Below are 25,671 nucleotides of genomic sequence, written 5' to 3' on the forward strand. Positions count from 1 at the left end.
ACAGAAAATGAGCTGCCCCCGCTTCACTCAATTGACATCCAAAACTGTACCAAATGACTAGACTATGGTTTTTAGTGGAGTTCAAAGGGAAAATCAGCTCCTCATGCTGCTGACTTAAAATGGGTAATTACAATATTTTTAACACATTCCACTTTATTAGTTTTGAAATTAGTAAAACTCTTTATGGAGCTACAGAATTCTACCACTAGGAAACCTTTTTAGAGTTTGCACAAATAATGTTACAGATGAAGAAATTGTCTAGGTTAAATTATGGGCTCAAGGTCAATTGCCTGGTAGTTACTTTTTTTGTCTCTAAATTGCAGTGATGATGTCTTGAAAAATGTTGATTAAATGAGTGGAAGCAGGCATATGTCATTATAGGACCCACAGAATTGTTTTATGTTGCTATCGAAATGCTCTGGTAATTTTTTGTGGAAAAATGAAAAGGGCTGGTCTGACAAATCATCTGAAATAGACTATGGTATAGTTTCTGTTCTTAGTGATCATGCCTGCTTTTACATTCTTTTGTTAAGTGATTTATGCACATTTATCCAGGGCATAATTATCTTGATTAATATTGAGAAATATGGTATTTATAATCCCAGTGTTTAACAAAGTGCTACATGATTAGTCCTTTAAAAATAATGAACCCTCTTGTATATAAAATTTCATAATTTCATTTCAAATTATCAAGTGCCAACTAATATTTTCAAAATTTTGATCACCCATATATAATAGATTCAGTGGAAATATGTGAGAGGGGTATCATAGCTATGATATTCTAAATCAATGAGAAATTAAACCACATTTTAGTATTTTGCAGCAATCACATTTTTGTGGTCTTCTGTCTTTTGCATTTAGATGCTAGATGTCTATTATTTATTTTGCATTTATATGCTAGATGTCTTCTGTGATTTTCTGGTCTTCTGTCTTTTGCATTTAGATGCTAGATGTCTATTATTTAATCACATAAATGATTTAGAAAAATTAAATTATTAAAAATTAGAAAAATTTTAAATATGCCATTTTATACACATACTTATTGATTTGGCCCTGTTCTCACCTAAGAATAAAAATCCTGTCTGGAATTAGTAAGTCTCAGTCAGGGCTTCAGCTCTATTCCCTACCATAGGAAACATTGAACACATTCTATGTTGCTTTTATCTTTATGACTTCTAAGGAGATGAGATTTATCAGAGTTCTTTTCCTGATGGAATATAGACCAGATCTATTTTCCTGAACAAGCAAAACCAAAAGTCCTTGAATCTTCTTAAATGACCAAGCAGTTACTGCTAAGCTTTTGTGTCAATTAGTAAAGACCCATGGTCAACACGTTAGTAATTACTAAAACAGAATCAATTTTTTTTTCTTTCTTTCTCTTCAAAATTTGGGGAAGCTTTAGGGAAGCCAAATTTTCTTCACGGGTGTCTTTGAGTTTCATCAGTTTGTAAGCCTATAATGGTCGAAGTCAATTATGATAAAGATAACACTCAGGGAAAAGGTCAAAATATATAGTGACTGTTTAATAGGGGATTTGCTTATGTAACTTTCTAAAGAGAACTCGTTTAACATATAAATACAAAATTGATGCTTACTGAGTAGTTAATTCCTTCTATGTCTAGAAAATATCTCCAAATACCAATAATAATCTCAAGCATGTCAAGTCTTTTGCATTTATTACTTCACGTATTCCTCATCTATCTATGAGGTAGAAAGTGTTATTATTGCCATTTAACAAAGAGGGAGACAGAAATTTAAAAGTGACTTGCTCAACATCAAATTTTAAGTAATGGAGCCTGGTTATCTATGTCTGTTGGACTTCAGAGCTTAGGCTCTTCATGCATATTGTGATAGCACCAAAAAGAATATTTGAGTCTTTGCAAGGGAGATGGTTTGTATTCAGAGTTCTCCCTTTATTATGTGCTTCAGGCTATATAGCTACATCATCTTTCCTACATCCAAATTTGGAAATGGCATTTGACAAGCTTCTGCAGAGCTTAGAAAACCTAAGAGGGTAAAAGTGCATGTGATGTTTAGCTTTTGAGATTTCCTGGACCTACCTGGTTCCTTCAGTTGGTACATTTGGTATCACATCAGTTTTTCAAGAAGCTGCCCTCACATTCTTATTGCTGAGACAAAATATAGATACAGATCACTTTTTTCAAACTTCAACTGTATTCCTGCATTCTTGATTGTCATCATACTCTCTAATTGAGCTTATTGAGTAAAGACAAAAATAAATAATATGCTGGATGGGTGAAGAGGGAAGGGCAGATGTGGATCACAGGACAAAGGTCTGTTAAATGAAATAGCTTGAATCAATTCTTTACCTGACATTTCTCTCTCCAGAAAATTCACTCTTAAATATGCACTGAGGAGACCTCTGCTTACAGGAAGATGTAGTAGACATCCTTTTTCCTATTTCTTCCACTAAGTACAGCTAAAAACCCTGGACATTATGTGTAAAAGACAAACATAAGAAGATTCTGAAAGGTAGAAAGAAGGCAGACCAGCCAGGGACCTCAGGACCAGAGCCAGACCTAGTGGTGAATTCTCTGGATTTTCTTTTTCCTCATAGTTTACTAGGTACTCTGAAGCTGGCAACCCAGAAATGTCAATGGGCTCAGACATGGCCATGAGACAGCGGAGACCACAGAGGAAGTTTGGACTTTTCACTCCCACCCAGTAGCCACATGGCACCCCACCTTCCGGGTCAGGGGAGGGCACAAGAGGAGCAGTAATGAGGTGTCCCTGGACTTCTACCTCTATGTGGCAGTACTGAGGCAACAACGTCCCCTGCTCTGAGGCAGCATGGTCAGAGAAGACCTGCTAAATAAAATACAACCTTCAAAGATGACCTAGTCTTTTTAATACCATACCTAAATTGTCCAGGTATTAATGGAAAATCGCTCATCATTCCAAGGAAGATCTCAGTTTGAAGGGAAAAGACAATCAACAAATGCCAATACTGAAATGACACATACGTTAGCATTACTTGATAAGGATTTTGAAGCAGCCATCATAAAAGTCCAAAGAACAATTACAAACATGCTTGAAACAAATGAAAAAAATAGCAAGTCTCAGCAAAGAATTACAAGCTACAAAGAAAACTAAATGGAAAACTTAGAACTAAAAAAAATACATGGGCACAATCTGTGAACTTGAGGATAGAACGCTAGAAATTACCCAGTCTGAACACAGAAAAAAAGACTGAAAAGAAAAAAAGCTATAGGGCAAGTGAGACTGCAGCAAAAGATCTAACTACTGGGTGACTGGAGTCGCTGGAGTCAAGGAGATAAAGTACATGGGGCTGAAATACTGTTTGTAAAAATAATGGCTGAAAATTATCTACATTTGGGAAATGACATAAACCCATAGGTTCAAGAAGCTGAGCCAACCACAAACAGGACAAACCCAAACGTATTCATGCTAAGACACATCGTCAACCTTCTGAAAACTATGAACAGAGAAAAAAAACTCTGGAAAGCAGCCAGAAAGAAGAGATGCAAGAAATGCACTGATGTTTGGCATTAGAGAAATGGGTGGGTTACCAGCACTTCTTGTTGATTTCAACTTAGTCTTCTGCCTTGGTAACTGAACTTATCTGAACTAACATGCACAGAGCATTTACTAGACATCTATAAATCATGCTGGCACTTGGGGGACATATATTAATCCCATTCTTCTTATAACTGCTCCACAGCAGTTATTATCCATCAGAGCAAATCAAGAAATTGCAGAATTTGAAAGAACCTCAAAAAACAACAAACAAAAAACCCATCAAGCACATATTTTTAATTTGTATGTTCTGGATGGGCTTCAGCTCTGTGAACTACTTGAAATGAATCTAAAAATGCCAGCATGTATGTGCATTTTTCCAGGCAAAGGACCAGTTTTTATCAGATCCTCGATGGAGTTGGTGGCCCTAAAAAGGTTAAGAGCCATTATAAGTTTCCGTTCTTTTCAGGCTAACCCATAAAACCCAACCTAGGTAGAAAAGCAGCTAAAAATAGAGAAGGTACTCTTCAGTATATCCATCAAAATTCCTGAATGCTACCTCATAATTCTCTATTTTTTAAGGGAACACTACGAAAATGGTTTCCTAATTCCTTCTAGGCACTTCTGGAAATACATGTTCATTAAAGAATATTTGCCTGCAGTCTTATTTTGATCGTTTTAAAAATAGTACCTGGAGGTGATTAAATGGCTAATGCACTGTAATTTCAAATGTACTTTAAGTTTGATTTCTCCCAATGCCAATGGAAAAGTTCAGACAAAGCAGCAGCAGCAGCATCTCTACACCAGTACCAATGTGCTGGTTTATGACATAGGGCAAACTGTTTTACAATCCATGTTGAAGTTCTATTAATTACACAATGTGTAACTGCCAATTTACCAAAACAAAAAACGTTAGTGCATTCCTTTGTGAAAAAATAAAACAGCTACGACAAACACAGATCCATTCAGTTTCTGTCTTTATAGCATGGCTTTCCCTCACTCCTTGTATCTTCTACCCAATCCCTCACGCAAGTTAGGTGAGTTCATCTGCAGGAACACACTATAAAGAGGGTTTTAGGTTGCTACAGCCTGTTTTCAATCAAAATTCAGGCTCCCAATGACACCTGGAGAACTAGAAATTGGATAATACATTATTTTAGTAAAAACTTGATTACCTGCTTTCAGGACCCTAAAGTAGTTTGATTCACTCAGATTATTCCGCATTGGCTCTATCTACAGAATCAAAAGAATCACCAAGAGCCTTTGTTAAACAGAGAACTCCAGGTTCCAGCCTCAAATTACAATGCAACTAGGAGGATTTGGGAATCTGAAAGTTTTATCAAGTCCTTCAGGTGACTCTTGAGCTCAAGCAGGTTAGAGTAGTCTTCTTAAACTTGAATATGCATACAAATTATTCTAGGCTCTTGAAACAAATGCACATTCTGATCCAATTGGTCTGAATGGGGCCTGAGACTCAGCATTTCTACCAAGTCCCTAGGTGATATTGTTACTTTGAGGACACTTTGAGTAGTATGATCAGAGAGGGTATGCTTCATCTGGTTAGTGTATAAACCAGTATAGGCCATTACATTTTCCTTTTGTATCTGTGGAGTCTCTAACAGGGACTTCTACCTTGATACTGCCCATTTCTCACTTATGATTGATAGTATTCTCTACAAGCTAGTGTGATCACTTAAAGGAAGTCACCTAGCTGACATAAAAGTCCACAGAAAGTAAAGACAGCCTGAAATAAACAGAAATGAATATCACACATTAACTTACAACATAATGGGTTTGTATTTAATATAGTACTTCTCACTATAGAGATGTTATTCAGTTAATATAAAGGTTTTTAACATTAAATCTCTTCTCCATTTAAATGTCCATATAAAGTATTTTTTTACATTAAATATTTTCTCCATTTTAACATTAGATACACTGAGTACATTTTTCTTACCTCTTCCCCCCAACCAAAGAAATAAAAATTTTAATTTCTGGATGTATTTGATAATACTAACTTGGGAGATAACAAAACAAAAATCTAATAAAAATATGGAGAAAAGTCTCCTCAGTGATGCAGGAGGCAGTGGCAATTTCCTAGGATTCTGGGTAAGGGTTTCCTTCTTCCTATCTCATGCACTTTGAGAATTCCAAAACTTTGAAATAATATGTAAATTTCGGTCATCTGACTTCTTTGAGCCTCTTTCTAACTAACATGTAGGACTTTTAGACTGCTTATTTTCAGTGCATTATTTGTTGTGAAGGAAACTTTTTTTTCCCATTTAACATATATCAGTTTGCTTCCATTTACAGGGAGACAATTAAAAATGTGAAAATACCCTATTTCTTGGGAACTTTCAGACACTAAAGATCAGTTTTTAACATCAATAATTCACAATGGTTTTCTGGGCAAGGTCAGATTCAGAAGGCTCGTCAAAATCACATTTGTCCATTTCTCTTTCGTGCATATACCCCCAAACAAGCACAAATGCCTGTAATGCTGAGAGCCACACCTAACAAGAGAGCGACTGCATCTCCAGCTTCTACTGCTTCAACAACAGGCAGCACCAAAAGCAGTGAAATGAGGACCAAGAACAACTGTGCTGAAACTGAAGCCATGATGTTGGGATTTTCAGGTATCTCGATCTTGAGGGCAGAAAGTTTCTAGAAATCAAACATGGAAACAAAAAGGAATCATTAAAATTTTCCACCTTTTCAAATGACAGCATGAATACATAAATAACAATCCATATAACCTTTTAAATTTAAATTTCAGACCCATTTCCCCATTTTAAAGGTAGAAAAAAACCCGGTAAGTTTATAAAACAGTTTAAAGAAGGTCATTTGAGGCTAATCCCCCCTTTCAATGCTGATTCCTTGACTCCAGCAATGTTTCCACATGCTATCATGCCAACCTCGTGTAAATCAACTAAGCAACTTGAACAGAACATAATTAAGAACAAACAGAAAACACACCAGACACTCGGAAACTTAAATATCCTAGTATTTTGAGTAAATGTTGAGTAAAAATTACATTTTCTTAGGATTTCTCCCACCCAGGAAATGCAGACAAATCTGGCAAAAGTCACGCAACATGTAAGTCTGTGAAGTTGTGGGGAATTAGTAACACTTACCAAAGAAAGTATTTATGTATAATTCTATCTGATTCGAAATACTCCCTTCCTGGAGTTCCGGATGCTGAGGCTAAGAGGTTCCACGTGACAGAGCCTAGTATCAGAAAAGGGTAGGATTTAAGAATTAATCATCACCATCATTATCATCATCATCATCATTTTTTAAAGATACAGCCACAGTGCAGAAGGAGGAAGTCGTTCGGAAGAGAGAGGAATGGATAATAACTAGAGGAAACAGTTTGTTCAGGCAGGGGAACTAGACTTAAACTTGGGTCAGTTCGCCGGCACAGGAAAAGCTAAAAATAAACCGAAACCAGAGCAAGTTTGTGCCAGGATTTGATATTAAGATTTTAAAAAGAACCCCTGCTTTGTCCCGGAGAGATGCAAATATCCTTGTTTTACAAATACACTGAGGCAACCCTAAGTATCCTTTGGAGACGAGTTCCTACATTACCTTCCGGGAAGCAGCCATTACAGGAATGGCGAGGAGGGCGGGGTCTCCAAACTACACTTCCCACAATCCCCGCTGCCGACGTCTCCCAGGATGCGCCGGCGCGCTCCTCGGTAACTGGCTGAGGGAGTGACGAGCACGCGCTACCGGAGACCAGGAGGAGCCCCCCTGCGGGTGTTCCTCACGGGCGCAGAGTTTTACTGGTAAAGTGGTTTAGTGGGTTTGTACAAATGCTCTCTCAAAAATGTGATAAAGAAATGACAGTAGGTGGTTTTTACCCTATCTAAGGTTTCGAGACACACACATAGTTATGTCTTTTCTTAGACTGAAATGGAGACACAACAGCGGGAAAATAGCACCCGAGCCGAGTCATCTGTTTCGGGCGCTTTTAAACTAGCGGCTTCCAACATTTTGAAGCAGGGAATCCCCTGTCACCATCTTCCAAGTGTACCTTATGACGTTTTGTTAATTCTTTTTAATCAAGAGGGGAAAACACGTTTAATTAGACATTTTGGGAAATGTTAAAACCGTTTGCAGGGAAAAAAAAGTTTAGGAAAATAAAAAGGGTTTATAGGAAGATACCTATTATTTATGAAGGTTCTAGGATTGAGTTTCCCCATTAGTTCAAGAATGTTAATAATTCTTTTCAATTATGTTTTTATGATACCCACCCTAGCTGCCCCCAAACATTTATGAAAATATACGAAATTATTACTTTTAAACCGTAAGTGAATTGTTTCCATATGTAAGTCAATCCTTTCTGAAAGATACTCTTGAGTGCTAGTACCTGTGAAGTCCTTAAATGAAACTTTCTAGTCATCCAGTTTTCTGAACTCTGATTTGCTGATTTGGCTATTTATTTGGCACCGTCACATGGTAAGTTATTAATGATGTGTGTTAGGGATGAAGTCACTCCGCTTTCTGAAAGTCAGTCTCTCCGGCGTAGCAGGTACTCGGTGCCCGTAATTAGCACGTGATCTTGTTTTGCATCTTATGCTCTTTCATAAATGTTACCAATCTCTCTAAACTTAACAGCAAAACTTTATATTCCTGTCTCCTAACACAAACCCAGCAGTGAAGTGGGCTAATCATAATTATTTGAATAGATACATGTGCCAACAAGGTTTCATGAGACCAAGAAGTGCCAAATAAACCAAACCAAGGCCCCTTGCGTAGTAGAAGTTTGAGGATAACTACACAGTAATATTGGTAGCATTGCTTCTCTAAACTTGATTGTTTTAGTAAAGTTTTGTCTTTGCCTCATTTGCTTTGAACTTTTAGTATTGTACCTTTCGAACCAAGTATATTTGAAATATATTACAAGATATTCTCTTGCTTTCTAGTGTGAACATTTTGGGGATATTTTTCCTTTTATGTCTGTTAAAGTTACCTAAAGTCAGCAGACTACTTTAAAGTTAGTGTTATTGCAGGCTTGTTTCTAGATGTGTCAACATTGAAGATAATGGTTTGGTTTTAAGTTTCAAGAGTCTGTGGATGGTAAAATGCTTTTTCTTTAAAATATTAAGAGGTCACTTAATGACCTGAATCATCTGAAAAAGAGTGGCAGAAGTTTGTGCAGCAGTGTTTTGGGCCTAAGTAGTTTTAATTAATTAATTACTTAAAAAAATTTTTTTTAATGTTTATTTTTGAGAGAGACAGAGACAGAATGCAAGTGGGTTAGGGGCAGAGAGAGAGACACACACACAGAATCTGAAGCAGGCTCCGGACTCCGAGCTGTCAGCACAGAACCCGACGTGGGGCTGGAACCCACGAGCTGTGAGATCATGACCTGAGCCAAAGGTGGATGCTCAACTGACTCAGCCACACTGGCACCCCTAATTAATTAATTTTTAAATAAATGTTTTTATTTATTTTTGACAGTGAGAGCATGAGTGGGGGAGGGGCAGAGAGAGAGAGAGACAGAGAGAGAGAGAGAGAGAAGGTCCAAAGCAGGCTCCATACTGATAACAGCCAGCCCGATGAGGGCCTTGAACTCACCTACGGTGAGATTGTGACCTGAGCAGATGTGAAATACTCAACTGACTGAGCCACCCAGGTGCCCCCAGATAGTTTTAAATAAAGTTGATTAAATTTCCCTAACCATTCACCCACCCCAGGCAGGCAGTTTAACACCCGAATTGCTATATATGCTTTTGTGACCTTTTTCCAATCCTAGTATCAAAGTCGTGTGGTATTCTAGTTCTCAGTTTTTTCTTACTACTCTAGTGATTAAAAACAAAAATCAATTTATTCCTTTGCTTAAAACTCTCCAGTTCCAACACATTAAGCTGAAGTGCAAACTCTTTATCAAGGCTCACAAAACCCTATGCATTCTGCCTCTTTCTGCATTTCTGATGTCAGTCCACCACTCACCCATGCTTATTCCATTTCAATCACATTCATCTGTTTGCTCTTTCTTAAATATGCCATCTTTGTTGTTTCCTATTGAATTTGCCCTTGGTGTTGTCTCTGCCAGTAATATTTTTCTCACGGGCATTTTCTTTGTTTCTTTTTTTCTTTTTACTTTTTATTTAAAGTTTAGTTAACATACAGTGCAATATTGGTTTCAGGAGTACAATTCAGTGATTCATCACTTACATACAATACCCAGTGCTCATCATAACAAGGGACCTCTTTTATACCCATCACCCATCTAGCCCATCACCCACCCACTGCCCTCTATAACCCTTTAGTTCTCTGTCATTAGGGGTCTCTTGTGGTTTGTTTCCCTTTTTCCTCTTTTTTCCCCTTTCCCATATGTTCATCTGTTTTGTTTCTTAAATTCCACAGACTAGTGAAATCGTATGGTATTTGTCTTTCTCTGATTGACTTATATATTGATTCACATAACAATATGGTCTAGCTCCATACACCTCACTGCAAATGGCAAGGTTTCATTCTTTTTGATGGCTAAGTAATATTCCACCGTATGTATATACCGCATCTTCTTTATCCATTTATCAGATGATAGACATTTGGGCTCTTTACATAATTTGGCTATTGTAGATAACGCTGCTATAAACATCATGGTGCATGTACCCTTTCCAATCTGTATTTTTGTATCCTTTGGGTAAATACCTAGTAGTGCAATTGCTGGATCATATGGTAGTTCCATTTTTAGTTTTGTGAGGAGCCTCCATACTATTCTCTGGAGTTTCTGCACCAGTTTGCATTCTCACTAGCAGTGTAAGAGGGTTCCTCTTTTTCTGCATCCTTGCCAATACCTGTTGTTTCTTTTAATTCTAGCTCTTCTGAAAGGTGTGAGGTGGCATCTCATCATGGTTTTGATTGGAATCTCCTTGATGATGAGTGATGTTGAGCATCTTTTCATGTGTCCATTAGCCATCTAGATGTCTTCTTTGGAAAAGTGTCTGTTCGTGTCTTCTGCCCATTTCTTCACTGGATTATTTGCTTTTTGAGTGTTGAGTTTGATAAGTTCTTCATAGGTTTTGTCTACTAACCCTTTATCAGATATATAACTTGCTAATGTCTTCTTCCATTCCATAGGTTGCCTTTTAGTTTTGTTGATTGTTTTCTTTGCTGTACAGAAGCTATTTATTTATTTATTTTAAATGTTTATTTATTTATCTTTAGAGAGAGATAGAGTGTGAGTGGAGGGAGGGGCAGAGAAAGAGGGAAAGAGAGAAATCCTGTGCAGGCCCTGTGCTGTCAGCACAGAATCTGAAGCGGGGCTTGAAACCACACACTGTGAGACCATGACCTGAGCCGAAATCAAGAGTCAGATGCTTAACCTACTGAGCCACCTAGGTGCCCCCAAAAGCTTTTTATTTAAATGTAGTCCCAATAGTTTATTTTTGCTTTTGTTTCTCTTGCCTCAGGAGACATATCTAGAAAAAAGTTGCTATGACTGATGTCAGAGAAATTATTGCCTGTACTCTTTTCTAGAATTTTTGTGGTTTCAGGTCTCACATTTAGATCTTTAATCCATTTTGAACTTATAAGAAAATAGTCCAGTTTCATTCTTTTGCATGTTGCTGTTCAGTTTTCCCAGCACCATTTGCTGAAGAGACTATCTTTTTCCATTGGATATTCTTTCCTGCTTTGTCAGAGATTAGTTGACCATATAGTTGTGAGTCCGTTTCTGGGTTTTCTATTCTGTTCTACTGATCTGTGTGCCTGTTTTTGTGCCAGTACTATATTGTCTTGATGACTACAGACATGTAATACGGGTTGAAATCTGGAATCGTGATGCTTCCAGTTTTGTTTTTCTTTTTCAGAATTGCTTTAGCTCTTCAGGGTCTTTTGCGGTTCCCACACAAATTTTAGGATTGTTTGTTTTAGCTCTGTGAAAAATGCTGTTGGTATTTTGATGGGGATTGCATTAAATGTGTAGATTGCTTTGGGTAGTATAGACATTTTAACAATGTTCTTCCAGTCCATGAGAATGGAATGCCTTTCCATTTATTTGTGTCTTCAATTACTTTCATAGGTGTTATATAGTTTTCAGAGTACAGATCTTTTACCTCTTTAGTTAGGTTTATTCTTAGGTTTCTTGTTTTTGGTGCAGTTGCAAATGGGATCGATTCCTTGATTTCTTCTGCTGTTTTGTTATTGGTGTATGAAATGCAACAGATTTATGCACGTTTATTTATATCCTGCGACTTTGCCGAATTCATGTATTAGTTCTAGTAATTATTTGGCGGAGGATTTTGGGTTTTCTACATAGAGTATTATGTTGTCTGCAAATAGTGAAAGTTTGACTTCTTCCTTGCTGATTTGGATGTCTTTTATTTCTTTTTGTTGTCTGAATGCTGAGGCTAAGACTTCCAGTACCATGTTAAATAGTAATTCCCACCGACTTTTTAATGGCTGTTTTCTCAGTGTCGTTCAAGTTTCTGCTCAAATGTCACCCTCTTCCCTGAGCACATCACAAAAGCTATCTCTTCCATTCCAATCTGTCCAGTTTCCTGCCTAATTTTTTCCTCATAGTGCCTATCACTAACTGAAATTATATTATGTATGTATTTGTTTATATATGTAGTAAGTAAACAAGTACAGGAAAGTGAAAATTCCATGAAGGGCAGGAAATATTTCTGTCCTATTACTACTGAGTTCCCAGCTTCTACAGCAGTGTCTAGCATGATAGATAATTAGGAGATATTTTGTGAATGAATAAATGATGCTAGTATAAGACTGTAATTTGATTAATATTTACTTGCCTTTATACTGTTCATGGTAGAAACTACCTTATAAGTAGGAAGTCTGCATTTGGGCTAAAGTATGAAGATACTTGATTATCTAGACTGAGATTACTTTGAGTCTTCATTCAATTTAGTCTTACGTATTTCCTCCATGATACTATTAACAAGAATTTACATTTATGTATATATAAGATGTAGTAGCATCTAAAACAGGAACAACTTTGTTCAAGAACCTGTCTGTAATGGCCCCTACTTACTTCCTCTGTCCACTAGGAGCATCAGGATCTTGACAACAAACGTTGATTAAGTCTACCTGAATCGTGTATTTTTTCCTTCCCAATACTTGAAATGTTTCCTTTAAATACTTCTTAATGTTGGATGAATGGTATTGGCATTTTTGGTGGCACAGTGCTTTGTTGTGCAGACACAGTATTTCAGGATCTTTAGCATCTCTAGCCCATTTCCATTAGATGTCAATAGAATCACCCAGGCACCAGGACAACCAGCTGCCCTTACACATTGCCAAATACTCTTTTGTTATGGATACTGTTCCTAGTTGAGAACCATTCCAGGTTTCATGAACAAAATGAAAGGTGTAGTTGAGAGCAGAATGAAATAAAACAACAAAGAGTTCACACACACGTGTCTATGTGTATACACACGCGCACACACACACACAAACATATATACAGACACACTAGCACCGCAGTGTCTTAATGATTTAGAACTTCTTCCTCTAAGTGTGCTGGTTTTATGTTTTGGGTTATTTACAGACTCTTTTCTTTTTCCAGCCAACTCTCTGCCAGATAGGCTCCAGTGGTCACTTTCTTATGACAGCACTGATATGTAGATTGAAGTGAGATTTCTGCCTTTATATCTGCCACTCAGTTTAGTCTTAAAGACTAAAGAGAGATAATATGCTATAGTACAAGGCATACTAGTTTTTCCCTTGGTGGCTTTGTGGATTTGGGATTTTGGATTTATTTAATCTCTCTGAGACTCAGTTTTCTTTCACAAAATATGTTGTGTGAGGATTAAATGAAATGTTTTTAAAGTGACTGAAAAACGGACCAGACATCAGTACTTCTCAATTCCTCCTTTAATTGTATTTAGATATCTCTGATTATTGGTTAAGAGTTAAGGTCTCTGGGGTCAGACTGCTTGGTTAGAATCCTACCTCTGCTGCTTACTAGCTTATTTATTCATAAAATTGGGTATAATAGTAACTACTTGATATGTATTGTACGAAGATTAAATAAATTAATTCCTGGAATTAGTAGCTGGCATGTAGTAAGCCCTCACTGAATATTAACTATTTAATTTCTTACTAGTTTCTGTTAATTACATCCATGAAATATGAGGTCTCTAGGATGTGGTTTTCTCTCTATTGTGAATGTGCTATTCTCCAGATGCACATAATAAATAAAAGTTGGCTGTGGAAACTTTGGATGCAGACACATTTTAGGCCCCCTAGGTTTTGGATTGAGGACTGATTAGACACATTCCCCTACTACTTTAAATCTGTGGTAGTTGTTTCAAAAAAACATCCAATTATTGCCCTGATGGCATTTTCTATTGAACTATTTCATACCCATTGGGGATTATGTTTATGTTTAAAACATATTATCCACCTAAGTGGTGTTGTGTCATTAATTCATCATATTGCGTTCCGGAAGTTTTAAAATTATGTTTAAGAGGGTCTCGATATGGGCGAATAGCCTTAAGAAATCATTTGGCTGGAATGATCTCTAGGGTAGCCTTAACAAAATGCAACAAACAAAGAAGCAAACACTCTTAATTCGTTTTGAATTCTGTTTCCAATTACAGTAGCTAATCTGTAATTCTGTACTGCTTTTCTCATAAATTACAGCAAAGTAAAAGGCAGCATTATAAGCTTTGCTAAAAGGGAATTACAATAATTGAGACGCTGGGCTCAGAGGAATGTATGACTTTTGATAGATTGTTATGGGATAATTAATTGCAGATCTTGTAGGACAGACAGAAAGACTTATATATTATGCCTGAGAAACGGAACTTCACACAGTGGTTGAACATGGTACCAAGATGTTTTACCTTACTTCCTTGGCTTCAGTAAGGTCGACTGTCTGAAGAGGACAAATATTCTCCTTGTAACTCCTGCTTAGAATTCATTTGCTTCTAGTCCACAGATGAAAGAGCTCTATTTTGTCAAATAGCTTACAAAAAATCATGTTTGTTCCTTTTTAAAGTTTGTCTTTGACTTATAAGTCAAGGGTTGTAAAAATGGTTTTCATTAGTTTATGAGGGACACTGTAATTTGAAATGTAAGCCCAGGGATTACTAGTAATAAGTGATGTAGAGGCAGGGATTAATTTTTGGAATATAATAAATATAATAATATCTTCAACTCCTTTGACTCCAACCTCCTTTTTGATTTTTAACATGCCTAAAAACCATCTTAATGAACTATTTTTATCTAGCTGTAACTCAGACTTAGATATTCTGTCTAGATCATAGATTGGGACAATAACTGCCATGTTATACATAAGTAGTCCTTCTTCTAAAAGAGACCCATCATTTCCTTAGCAGTGCTAGAGAGATGAGCAGCTTCTTCTGTGCCCAGCATCTGCCAGCAACAAGTTCTCCCTGTGAACATATTTGGAAGCAACATGAACCACAATTCTTCTGAAGCATTGCCACATTCCATTTTCTCTCTCAAGCTGTCTGAATGCCTCTTCAGACTTCTGTATAGTTCCTCCTTAGCATTAAGTATCTAGGGTTATCAGATTCAGAATTTAGTCTCTCAATTCAAGAGAACCTAAGCCTATACCATCCTTTACTAAAATAGAGTGGTGGAGGGGAAAATTTACCAAGTCAGTAGTTACCAAGAAATGGTTTCAGAGAAGAATGGAGAAGTGGTTCTGCTTATTTTATAACTATTGGAAGTGAGTCATTGGTAGGCCCTGAAGGAAGGCACTTCTGGGATCCATCAGAAGCAGGAGGATGAGTTGACATCAGGATTTTGCGGTCATTGGTATGTGTGTCGGGGAATTCATAAAAACTGAGATTTTCTTACTAGTAATTGAGTTAAGCCAAGTTAATAGAGGCATTTTATTGGTGCTTCATAATTAAAAAAGACCAACCCAGAGCTGGTCAGTATTTTACATCCATAATAGGACATTTATCAGTGATATCATTACATTAGAGCTAATTAATCATTAGGTTAACAGGATGAGATAAACTGGACCTTACAGAGCTGGTCAGCTGCTGCAGAAAAAAACATCTGCTGAGGCTAAACTGTCTGGTGCCAGGATTTTACAGAGGTTTATGGGCAAGCTGCAAATGCCATTGTTCCATGCACCATCTAGAGCCCATTATGGATGTGTCACTCACTTCCACCAATGAACCTCAGTAATCAGTGGGAATCAATTATACACACACATTTGTGATGTCCAGGGAAGTAGAGGAACCCCACCCACAGGTACTGACAGATTCAAATTTTACCTACACTGCCGGGTTTCCAGGAGCAGATTAAGAATTCTTAGATGGGACAAATTTTATAGTTTTGAAAAGTTGTGAGATTATTTCTTTATATTGCACTTTATTCATCCTAATGGACTGATTAAGAGCATTGTCTTAGGAGAGGCCATTGGATGGCTCCAAATTTATCTTTCCACTTATTCTGTGAATTTGTACAAATTATCTAATTTCTTAAAATAGTGAAATATTTTACTCCTTAAAATAATTCTCTGAAGCCGATACTATATTATCCCCTGTCACAGATGAGGAAACTGAGACATAGTTAAATTATTTATTCAAGGTTACATAACTACTGAATGGTAGGGTCAGGATATGAACCTAGGAAATCTGACAAAGTCTTTACTATTAATCATTGAACATATGCTTTAAAAAAATTTCTAATTAAAGTCTAGTTGATGTACAAACCCATATGCTTTTATATGGAAATGTCCACAGGATCAAATGCCATTTTAATTTCTGTGAAATAAGGTGCTCTAGCGTTGCTTAGGAAACCTATCCATGGTGAGTCACTGAGGAGTTATAGGTATTTGTGTACTGTTCTCCACGCCCTAGTTTGGCGAATGAGTGAGTACCAGTATTTGCCTCATTTGTCAACTGATTTTGGCTTAGATTTAATGAATATGTACAAAAAAACTTCTTTTAAATAGAGTATGTCTGACCAGGATGAGAAACATACCTACTCCTAGGTATAGATACTACATGTCAGAGAATATAGATTGTGATGTGTTGGCAAATCTCAACTCTCACAAAACCATTGAAGTCCATATAATATATAAAATTCAAAAAGAAAGAAAAGAAAGTCAAAAGAGCCTTTTGAAAATCTTTGCTTATAGGTCAGAAACTTAAACGAGTCACTGTCAAAGTATAGAGAAATTATTAACAATTTAGTATGTGCAGTTCATAAGGAAATATTAACTCCTCTGTATAGACCAGGTGTTCACTATGATTAAGAGCTGGTAACCATGGAAACAGCATGAAATTTATAAAATTAAAAAATAGCAGATAGCAAATGCAAATGACATAGGAGAATGAATCATACTCCACTTGGTCTTAGCTTGATTTCCCTTGAATCTAAAGACTTATAAAATTTATATCTGAGTAATTTTCTGAGTAAATCACTTATTTTTCAGTCCCTGAGTTTCTGCTTTGAATATTTCAACTTGTTCATTTGATAATGCCGTTTATCTAGAGTCAATTTATACATGATAGAATATATAGGGCTAGAGTTTTCAGAGTAAGCAATAGCTGGGAAGTGATGACTGTAAAGTCAGCTTGGAAACTTGAATGGGTACCTGAACCTTTAATGTAGACATTTACTGTGAATTTTCAGTTGACATATGGTGATTGGTCACTTGTAGTTTTTAAATCTATTTCTATTGCTAAATCATATAGATGGTCCAGGTACAGAACTTTATGGTATAACATCAGTCGCTGTGTCATGGAATGATTTATTTGTCTGTGAAATGGTGAGCTGGAGAGCAACAATAAAGTTTCTTTACTCTTGCCTGTAATATTTTGATTGTTTATAAATCTATTCTGTGAGCCCATTATGCCAACAGGCTACTTGTCTGTAGATATTCTGAAAATGGTATTATTAGAATTAAAGTTCTTCATAAAAATTATGACAAAGTGATCTTACTTTCTGGAAGAAGATTTTACTCAAGGAGGTTGGCAGATTTTTCCTTCAAAGGAAAATTCTTTATTTTAAAAGTAGAATAAGTTATTTTAAAAAATGATTGCAACTGGTTCAATTGAGGAAAAAGACCTATAAGTGCTTTTCACAGTTTAGTTTGATTGTGATTTGGGCCTGTTTTCATGCATTTTAAGCTCTCATTTCTCAGGATAGTCAAAATTAGTTGACCTCAATCTGACAGTCATAATTGAAGCACTGCTTTTGTAAGCATACCTATCAATGCTAGAATGTAGTATGCTACATAAGAGCAAAGACCTATTCCTTTTATCTGCTGTGCTTTAGTAGGAGGACCCTTGGTGAGAGTACTCTACCTACCTTTCTTTGGTCACCAGGCTCTAAAAGGGATCTAGAGAGACAGCAGAGAGCCTGAGGGTGAGTGGCAGAGTTAATTAAAGTGATCCAAAAATTGGTCCTGGAAGAGTATTCTCAACATGTGTTCTGTGGTGCACTTCCCAATTACATAGGTAGTTTATTTAAAAATGCAAATTTCTAAAACAAGTTCTCAAGGTAGTTCTTAGGTTTACCTGATCTTAGAACCTTTTTCATTGGGGAAAATGTTACGGAGGCTGATTATTTGGGAAGAGGAAACATAAGGGCAATTGAATAATGATCTTTAACTTAATTAACAATAAATATTTAATAAGACCCAGTTAGAATTACCTGTCTTACTCTTATGGATCCCTTTTTCAGTTATTGATGAAACAGAAAATACAAATATTTCTTGCCATTTGTGCATATATAAAATGGCATTTTTCCTCATTATTTCTCATAGACTGATCTTTCTCTGAAACTTATTTTTAAAAATGTATAAAACTATTCTGATGATTTCTACCTTCAGAATGTAGAAGCATCCCATTCCTCAGAGAAAACCAAGAGTGAAAGGGACTCTGAATAATAAAATGGGCAATATCCTCAGTTTTAAAACATTCCCATGCAGTTTAAAACATAAGTAACATGGTTACTTCTTACAACATTCTTCTGTTAAAGATCAGGACAAACAATTAAATGCAACTCACTGAAGGTGATTAGAAAGGTATGTGGTGGGTTCTTAATATATAGCTTACTTGTGATTCAACATTAACCAAGAATTGAGTATGTAAGGTCTTGGACCTGTTTTTCCTAAACATTTCTTCTCTCAGTAGGTATTTGGAAGGGAGCTAGATAACCTGGAGTGCTGGTATTCTAAATTGCTGGCAAAAGGCCCATCCATATGCTTTAGAACTGAGACCAGCAAGCAAGATAGTTATTCTATTATGAAAACTGAGTAGGTCTAACAGGTGTTCTTGCCACACAGCTATAGTTGGGTAAACTGGGACTTGGGCCCAGGGTCTTCGGTGTTTCAGTTATATCTCACTGATTTCTTTTACTGCCCCTAATAATACGGTATTTGTGTAGCAGCATTCTGTAAACATATATTGAGTAAGCTAACAACTAAGATTTTATACTTTAATCTACATAAAGCCCAGTTTGAATCAACATGTGTGACATAGCAATGAAAATAGCGAGTATAATCTTGGGTTACAGGAATACCTATGTAGTACCTAGAATGGGAAACGTAAGTTCTGCTTTGCTCTTTCCAGTTTGGGCCATACCTCGCAAAATGGTGTTTTTATGGGTTCTCTGCTTTTCAAGAAACAGTAACAAACTGGATATTAACCAGGACTCTGTTAAGACTAGAATTGTTAGTTGAAGAACGTAGTTGAAAGACTATGGATGTAAATGAGAAGACTCAGCGAGACTAACCAGTATTTTTGGTGATTCATTCCATAGGAGACATACAAAAAAAAAAAAAATAACTGGACTTGTTCAGGTTGGCCAGTGGATGAAAGTGATACAGAAGCATGTTTTAGCACAATATAAGGAAAAGCTTTCTAATGTTCTAAGAGGGAATTGGCTGTGTTGGTGAGCAGTGAACTCTTGATCAGAATAGGTTAGCTTAATGATTACTTGGCATGATGTTGTAGAGAGGAATCAGACTTCACAAGGATGATTGGCTTAGTAGATGTCCTTAAAGGTTTTCTCTGAACCTGACATTCTCTGATTCTCTTATCTCCTCCTTTCACAACCCCAAAGTCTTATGCTAGTAGTCTGGTGCTTATTATAAGGGTTCATTTCAAGTCTTGGGGGCACTGCTATTTATCTTTCTGAAATAATTCTCCTTAGTATTTCTTTCTTTCGTTCGTTCAAATTGGAAGGAAATAATATACTTTTTTTCTATTTCTGAAAAGGAAACCTTTTTAATAACTTTTTAATATTTATAAATAAATATATATGATATATTGTTTATATTCATATTTTATTATCAGCCTGTGTAACTTGTACTATTTCATAAACTATCATGTAGGCTGAAGTGAACAGATGAAAAATGGTTCTGTATATTTTATTTAGACTAACAAAAGTTTATAGTCTGAGGATCAGTATATAAACTTAGTCAAGCTTTTGTGATGTGTCCTTAAAATGAATTTGTTATGGAATACCTACAAAATGCTTCCTGCCATCAGTTGTAATGATCTTAACAAATTTGTGAATATGAAGTCATTGTACTGTACATTTCTGGGTGATTAAGTCTTAGAACAAAGTAAGTTTTCATATTTATTGTTCTAAGTTTCATACTGTGCTTTTCTGGGAAATTAACTATTTTCATTTAATTTCTGAGTGAGTTAATACATTAAACTCTGAACATAAAAGTCTATTTGGCTTTGGGTATGTGGGTAGCAAAATATGTGCAGTGTATAGAACTGGAAACATGTTGACACTGTTTATTATACTGCCTAGATACTTAGCTACTCAGGGAAGCAAAACCTGAAAAAAAGATACTGGTTAAACTTGTGGTATTGTATTTTCTAAGCAATTCCTTGGAATCTGTTGTTTAGGTCAGAGATTTTCTCCCTGGATTGCTTGAGAATTGACAACAAAATATTCAAATTCTTTCTATAATTATTTCCACCTAGATAATAAATACAAATTTACTGAAATTTACCATGTGTTTTTACACTGGTGCCCTGTAGTGCCCACATGTCAAACAGTCATGTGCTTTGAAGAGTCCCCTGGCGATTCTAGGGAAGAGTGGGAGCCAACCATAGTGCCCATATTTATGAGGTCATTTTCAGCATACAACAGTTTATTTTAGTGTTTGTATGTCGGGTTAAGTGCATAAACATATGGTACTACCCAGTTTTAGCTTAATTAAACTTCAAAGTTCCTAACAAAAACTATGGACTGAATATAATACTAATCACTCAAAGGATTGTAAAATGAATGTCATGATTTAATAAATGCAGCCAATAATGTTTGGATCTTCAAACAGCTTCATCTGTTTGGATCTATTTATCTTTGAGCAGCATTGTCTTTGTTAGCTTATAATAACAATGATTGAATTCAGAACTAGATTTTGAATCCCAGCATCAATCTATGGTAGGCAAAGATAAAAAGAAATGTATATTTGATTGTATCAGTCTCTACTTTGAAATTATTAAGAGTATTTTTTACATTTTATTAATAATTTATTTTGTAATTACATCCAAGTTAGCATATGTGACAATAATTTCAGGAGTGGCTTCCTTAATGCCCCTCACTCATTTAGCCCTTTCCCCTCCCACAACTGCTCCAGCAACCCTCCTTTTGTTCTGTATATTTAAGGGTTTGTTTTGTCCCCCTCCCTGTTTTTATATTATTTTTGCTTCCCTTCCCGTATGTTCATCTGTTTTGTATATTATTTTTTAACTTAAAAAAATGCTTATTTATTTTAGAGACAGAGAGTGAGCAGGAGAAGGGCAGAGAGAGAGGGAGACACAGAATGAGAAGCAGGCTCCAGGCTCTGAGCTGTCAGCACAGAGCCCCATGCAGGGCTCAAACTCACAGACCATGAGATCATGGCCTGAGCTGAAGTCGGACACCTAACCGACTGAGCCACCCAGGTTCCCCATCTGTTTTGTATCTTAAAGTTCTCATATGATAGTTGTCTTTCTCTGACTAATTTTGCTTAGCGTAATACTCTCTAGCTCCATCCACGTGGTTGGAAATGGCAGGATTTCATTCTTTTTGATTGCCGAGTAATACTGCATTGTATATATACACCACATCTTCTTTATCCATTCATCCATGGATGGACTTTTGGGCTCTTTCCATACTTTGGCTATTGTTGATAGTGCTGCTATAAACATTGGAGTGCATGTGCCCCTTCGAAACAGCATACCTGTATCTCTTGGATAAATACCTAGTAGTGCAATTGCTGGGTTGTAGGGTAGTTCTATTTTTAATTTTTTGAGGAACCTCCATGCTGTTTTCCAGATTGGCTGCAACAGTTTGCATTCCCACCAGCAGTGCAAAAGAGATCCTCTTTCTCCGCATCCTCACCAACATCTGTTGTTGACTGAATTGTTAAAATTATTCTTAAGAATATTTTAATGTGAAGAAAGAATTTTGGGCCATTATTTATATAAAGTTTAAATTTATTTATTTTTTCATTTTTAAAATATTTCTACTATTGTATTTTTTGAAATGTATCTACTAGCACAGTAATAACATGGGTATAATTTGTATATTTTATGTACATATATGTGAATATTGAAAATATTTGCCCTCATAAGGTGTATGGTGTAAACATTTGGAAGCACTGGTCTAGATTTGATTCAATAGAAGTGAAGCGGAAAGGGAAAGACATAATATCATTTTACTTTTTCCAGAAAACCTGAAAAGAATGGGTCTCTGACCCCATTGCATCTGTTCCTTTCCATAACAAGAGCAGGGCTTTGTCATTCAGTTATCGGAAATCACTGTCAAGTTAGTGATTCTTCTGTACTTGGCAGGAATTTATACTTAAATAAACAGAAGTTTCATTTTTTTTAAATATAATTTATTGTCAAATTGGCTAGCATACAGTGTGTAAAGTGTGCTCTTGGTTTTTGGGGTAGATTCTCGTGGTTTATCACTTAACATACAGCACCCAGTACTCATCCCAATAAGTGCCCTCCTCAGTGCCATCACCCATTTTACCCTCTCTGCCACACCCCCATCAACCCTCAGTTTGTTCTCTGTACTTAAGAGTCTATTATGGTTTGCCTCCCTCCCTCTCTGTTTGTAACAACTTTTCCCCCTCCCTTCTCCTACAGTCTTCTGTTAAGTTTCTCAAGATCCACATATGAGTGAAAACATATGATATCTGTCTTTCTCTGACTGACTTATTTCCCTCAACATAATACCTTCCAGTTCCATCTGGCATGATTTCATTCTTTCTCATTGTCAAGTAGTATTCCATTGTGCGTATAAACCACATCTTCTTCATTCATCAGTTGCTGGACATTTGGGCTCTTTCCGTAATTTGCCAATTGTTGAAAGCACTGCTATAAACATTGGGGTACATGTGCCCCTATGAATCAGTGCTCCTGTATCCTTTGGATAAATTCCTAGTAGTGCTGTTTGCTGGGTCATAGGATAGTTCTATTTTTAATTTCTTGAGGAACCTCCATACTGTTTTCCAGAGCAGCTGCACTGATTCGCATTCCCACCAACAGTGCAATAGGGTTTCCATTTCTCCACATCCTTGCCAGCATCTGTTGTTTCCCGAGTTGTTAATTTTAGCCAGTGTGAGGTGGTATCACAGTGTGGTTTTGATTTGTATTTCCTTGATGATGAGTGACCTCAAGCATCTTTTCATGTGTCTTTTGGCCATCTGGATATCTTCTTTAGAAAAGTTTCTATTCATGACAGAAGTTTGATTTTTGTGGGCAAGTTGGCTTTACTGTGTGGCAAACTCTGACCATATATAAAAGTTGTATTTTATTAAAAAGATGGCACATCTGAATCTGTCTGATGTTGTACTCTGACCTATTTAGGCGTTTCCTTTGTGTCTATATGCTCTGGAAGAGAAGCTTAAGTCTGAGACAAATGGGACTGCCGTTGGGTGGATCAGGTGATTTAATTTCGACTCTTCAAAATGATAGTACCAAAACAACAACAAAACTCAAAAAGACAAAGACCTCCAAAGCTAGAATCCTTTCATATCATTTGGATTGAGAAGTGGATGGGATAAAAGAGTTATTTGATTCAATGACAACCTTTCATTCATTTTAAAAGGAGAGTATTTTATTTTGTTTTGTTTTGCTTTATTTTATTTTCTTTGTTTTTTATTTTAGAGAGAGAGTGCAAGTGGGGGAGAGGGAAAGAGGGAGAGAGAGAATATTAACCAGGTTCTGTGTTCAGTGTGGAACCCAAAGTGGGGCTTGATCCCTTGACCCTGGTATCATGACTTGAGCCAAAATCAAGAGTTGGATGCTCAACTGACTGAGCTACCCATGTACCCCTCAAAAGCAGATCTTAAAAGATTGAGAACATGAGAACTAAATGCTATTCTAATTCTTTTCATTTTTATCAGAAAAGACCTGAGTCCTTATAAGTCCAATAAAATACATTTCCCATCTCTTTGAGGACATAATGCTATGGACAAATCATTTTTATTCTTTTCTGTTTGTGCTCTTTCAACTAGAATTTTACTAGAATATTATCCTTCTTAAAATTGGGTGATGATAAAATTATCCAACAACTTTTGCCAAACGTTCGAAATTATTCAGGATAAAGGGTAGAAATAAGGTAGCTTTTAATGCCAATGAGTTGGTTCCTAAATTTTGTTGCAATTAAAAGGCAACTGGAATCAGTTAGGATAGATTAAGTTCCAGATCTTGCCTCTGCCTCAATTAATAGATTCATATCTCTAATGGAAGACCAAGGCAAAGTTATGATGAAGTCAGCAAAACTACTGTATACTGCTGTATTTGCATTACACAAGTATCGAAGAGTCTTAGATTAGGTTGCATTGGAAATAGATTCTGAGATGAAGAGTTGCATGTAAAAGTTTTTTTGAGAACTGGTCTCCCGAAATGCACCTGAAAGGAAATGAGAAAGAGGATTGGGAAGAGGGAGAAGCTGGCATATAGTGCAACATCAGTGGAATCTGTAGGGAGCTCTGGAGCTGGGATGTCCCTTCAGAGTTGTTCCAAATTGAAGCAGGGGAGCCTTTGTTCCTCTGTATGAATTGGTCCTTGACTGTTGGTTTTCCACTGGGAGGGGCCTTAACCTTAAGTCAGGTAGTTCCTTGTGGCCAAGAGACACGACTGTGAACTGTCAACAGATGGTATATCTGACAGTTGAGGGAAGGAGGGAGTCTGGGTGGAATATCCAGTAGCAACTACACTTAATAAGGTAGCACAGTATTCTGTGCTCAGCCATACAAAATACAGAATAGCAGCTTGGCAGGGAGGGTGAGTCTTTGTGGATTATGGCTTCTTCTACTGGCAAGATTAATTAAAACTTTGCTTACCAGACCTGTTACCTATGAACCATCAGGGCAAGCACAGAATATTCACACATTACCCCCTTCCCCATGTATCACACTCAAAACCAAAGCTTAAATATTGTATTTGAGAGTTGAACTTTAGATTTCTTATCCGAGAGGTTGTTGTAAATTGGAAAAATACTTTATCTTGATGCCAATTGCTTATCACAGAATTAAGCTTTAACATTATGAATTTCTAAGTTTTGAGTCACCTCAAATGGGTTCTAATTTTTTTGTTCTAAAATAAAGCTTATTTTTAAGCTTGAAAATATTTTTTTGTTAGATAGCTGGTTTCATGTTAATCATTGAGAAAGTGATATTTCTTTTGACTGAGTTTGCTTCTAGTTATCACACTTGTTTAGATTTGGATAACATTAAGAGTGTTAGAGCTGGATGATTCTCTACCCTCTGTTAACCAGACAGTTCCTGTTTCTTTAAAAAAAATTTTTTTTTAATGTTTACTTTTGAGAGAGACAGACAAAGCATGAGCAGGGGAGGGGAAGAGAGAGAGAGGGAGACACAGAATCTGAAGCAGGTTCCAGGCTCTGAGCTGTCAGCACAGAGACTGACATGGGGCTCGAACTCATGAACCCTGAGATCATGACCTGAGCTGAAGTTGGTCGCTTAACCGACTGAGCCACCCAGGTGCCCACCTAACTGTTCTGAGAAGGAAGCAGTTGATCAGCTTTCAGACAATTATGTGTCACTGAGATGATTCTGGGACAGTAAAGGTTGACTTTTATATTAATAAAATTAGATCTAGCAAACTCAAGACTTGGTTTTCTAGAAATATAAACCCATGTATTTTTATATTTATAGACCTTGATAAGGTCCATCTTAACTCTATGCCATTAAGGGTTGAGTGCAGCAAAATGACTTGAATT

At 36.6% G+C, this 25,671-nt stretch overlaps 1 protein-coding gene and 1 pseudogene across 1 annotated transcript; one reads left to right on the top strand and one right to left on the bottom strand.

The window, feature by feature from the left end:
• Positions 1 to 5,276: 5,276 nt before the first annotated feature.
• On the bottom strand, positions 5,277 to 7,154 carry SMIM30 (small integral membrane protein 30). The gene is made up of 3 exons (XM_023250514.2): positions 7,087 to 7,154; positions 6,633 to 6,726; positions 5,277 to 6,162 (listed from the first exon to the last, which is right to left on the bottom strand). The coding sequence occupies exon 3, from the start codon at positions 6,115 to 6,117 to the stop codon at positions 5,938 to 5,940; it is 180 nt and encodes a 59-aa protein (XP_023106282.1). The 5' UTR covers positions 6,118 to 6,162; positions 6,633 to 6,726; positions 7,087 to 7,154; the 3' UTR covers positions 5,277 to 5,937.
• A 10-nt stretch (positions 7,155 to 7,164) lies between these two features.
• The window catches only part of LOC109497557, a 184,940-nt pseudogene continuing 166,433 nt past the window's right edge, over positions 7,165 to 25,671 (top strand).

This window comes from Felis catus, chromosome A2 (genome assembly GCF_018350175.1).
Source record: "Felis catus isolate Fca126 chromosome A2, F.catus_Fca126_mat1.0, whole genome shotgun sequence".
Taxonomy (NCBI): Eukaryota; Metazoa; Chordata; class Mammalia; order Carnivora; family Felidae; genus Felis; species Felis catus.

Coding starts and splice junctions, on each gene's coding strand:
- SMIM30 (XM_023250514.2), bottom strand. CDS start 6,117: ATGGCTTCAGTTTCAGCACAGTTGTTCTTGGTCCTCATTTCACTGCTT.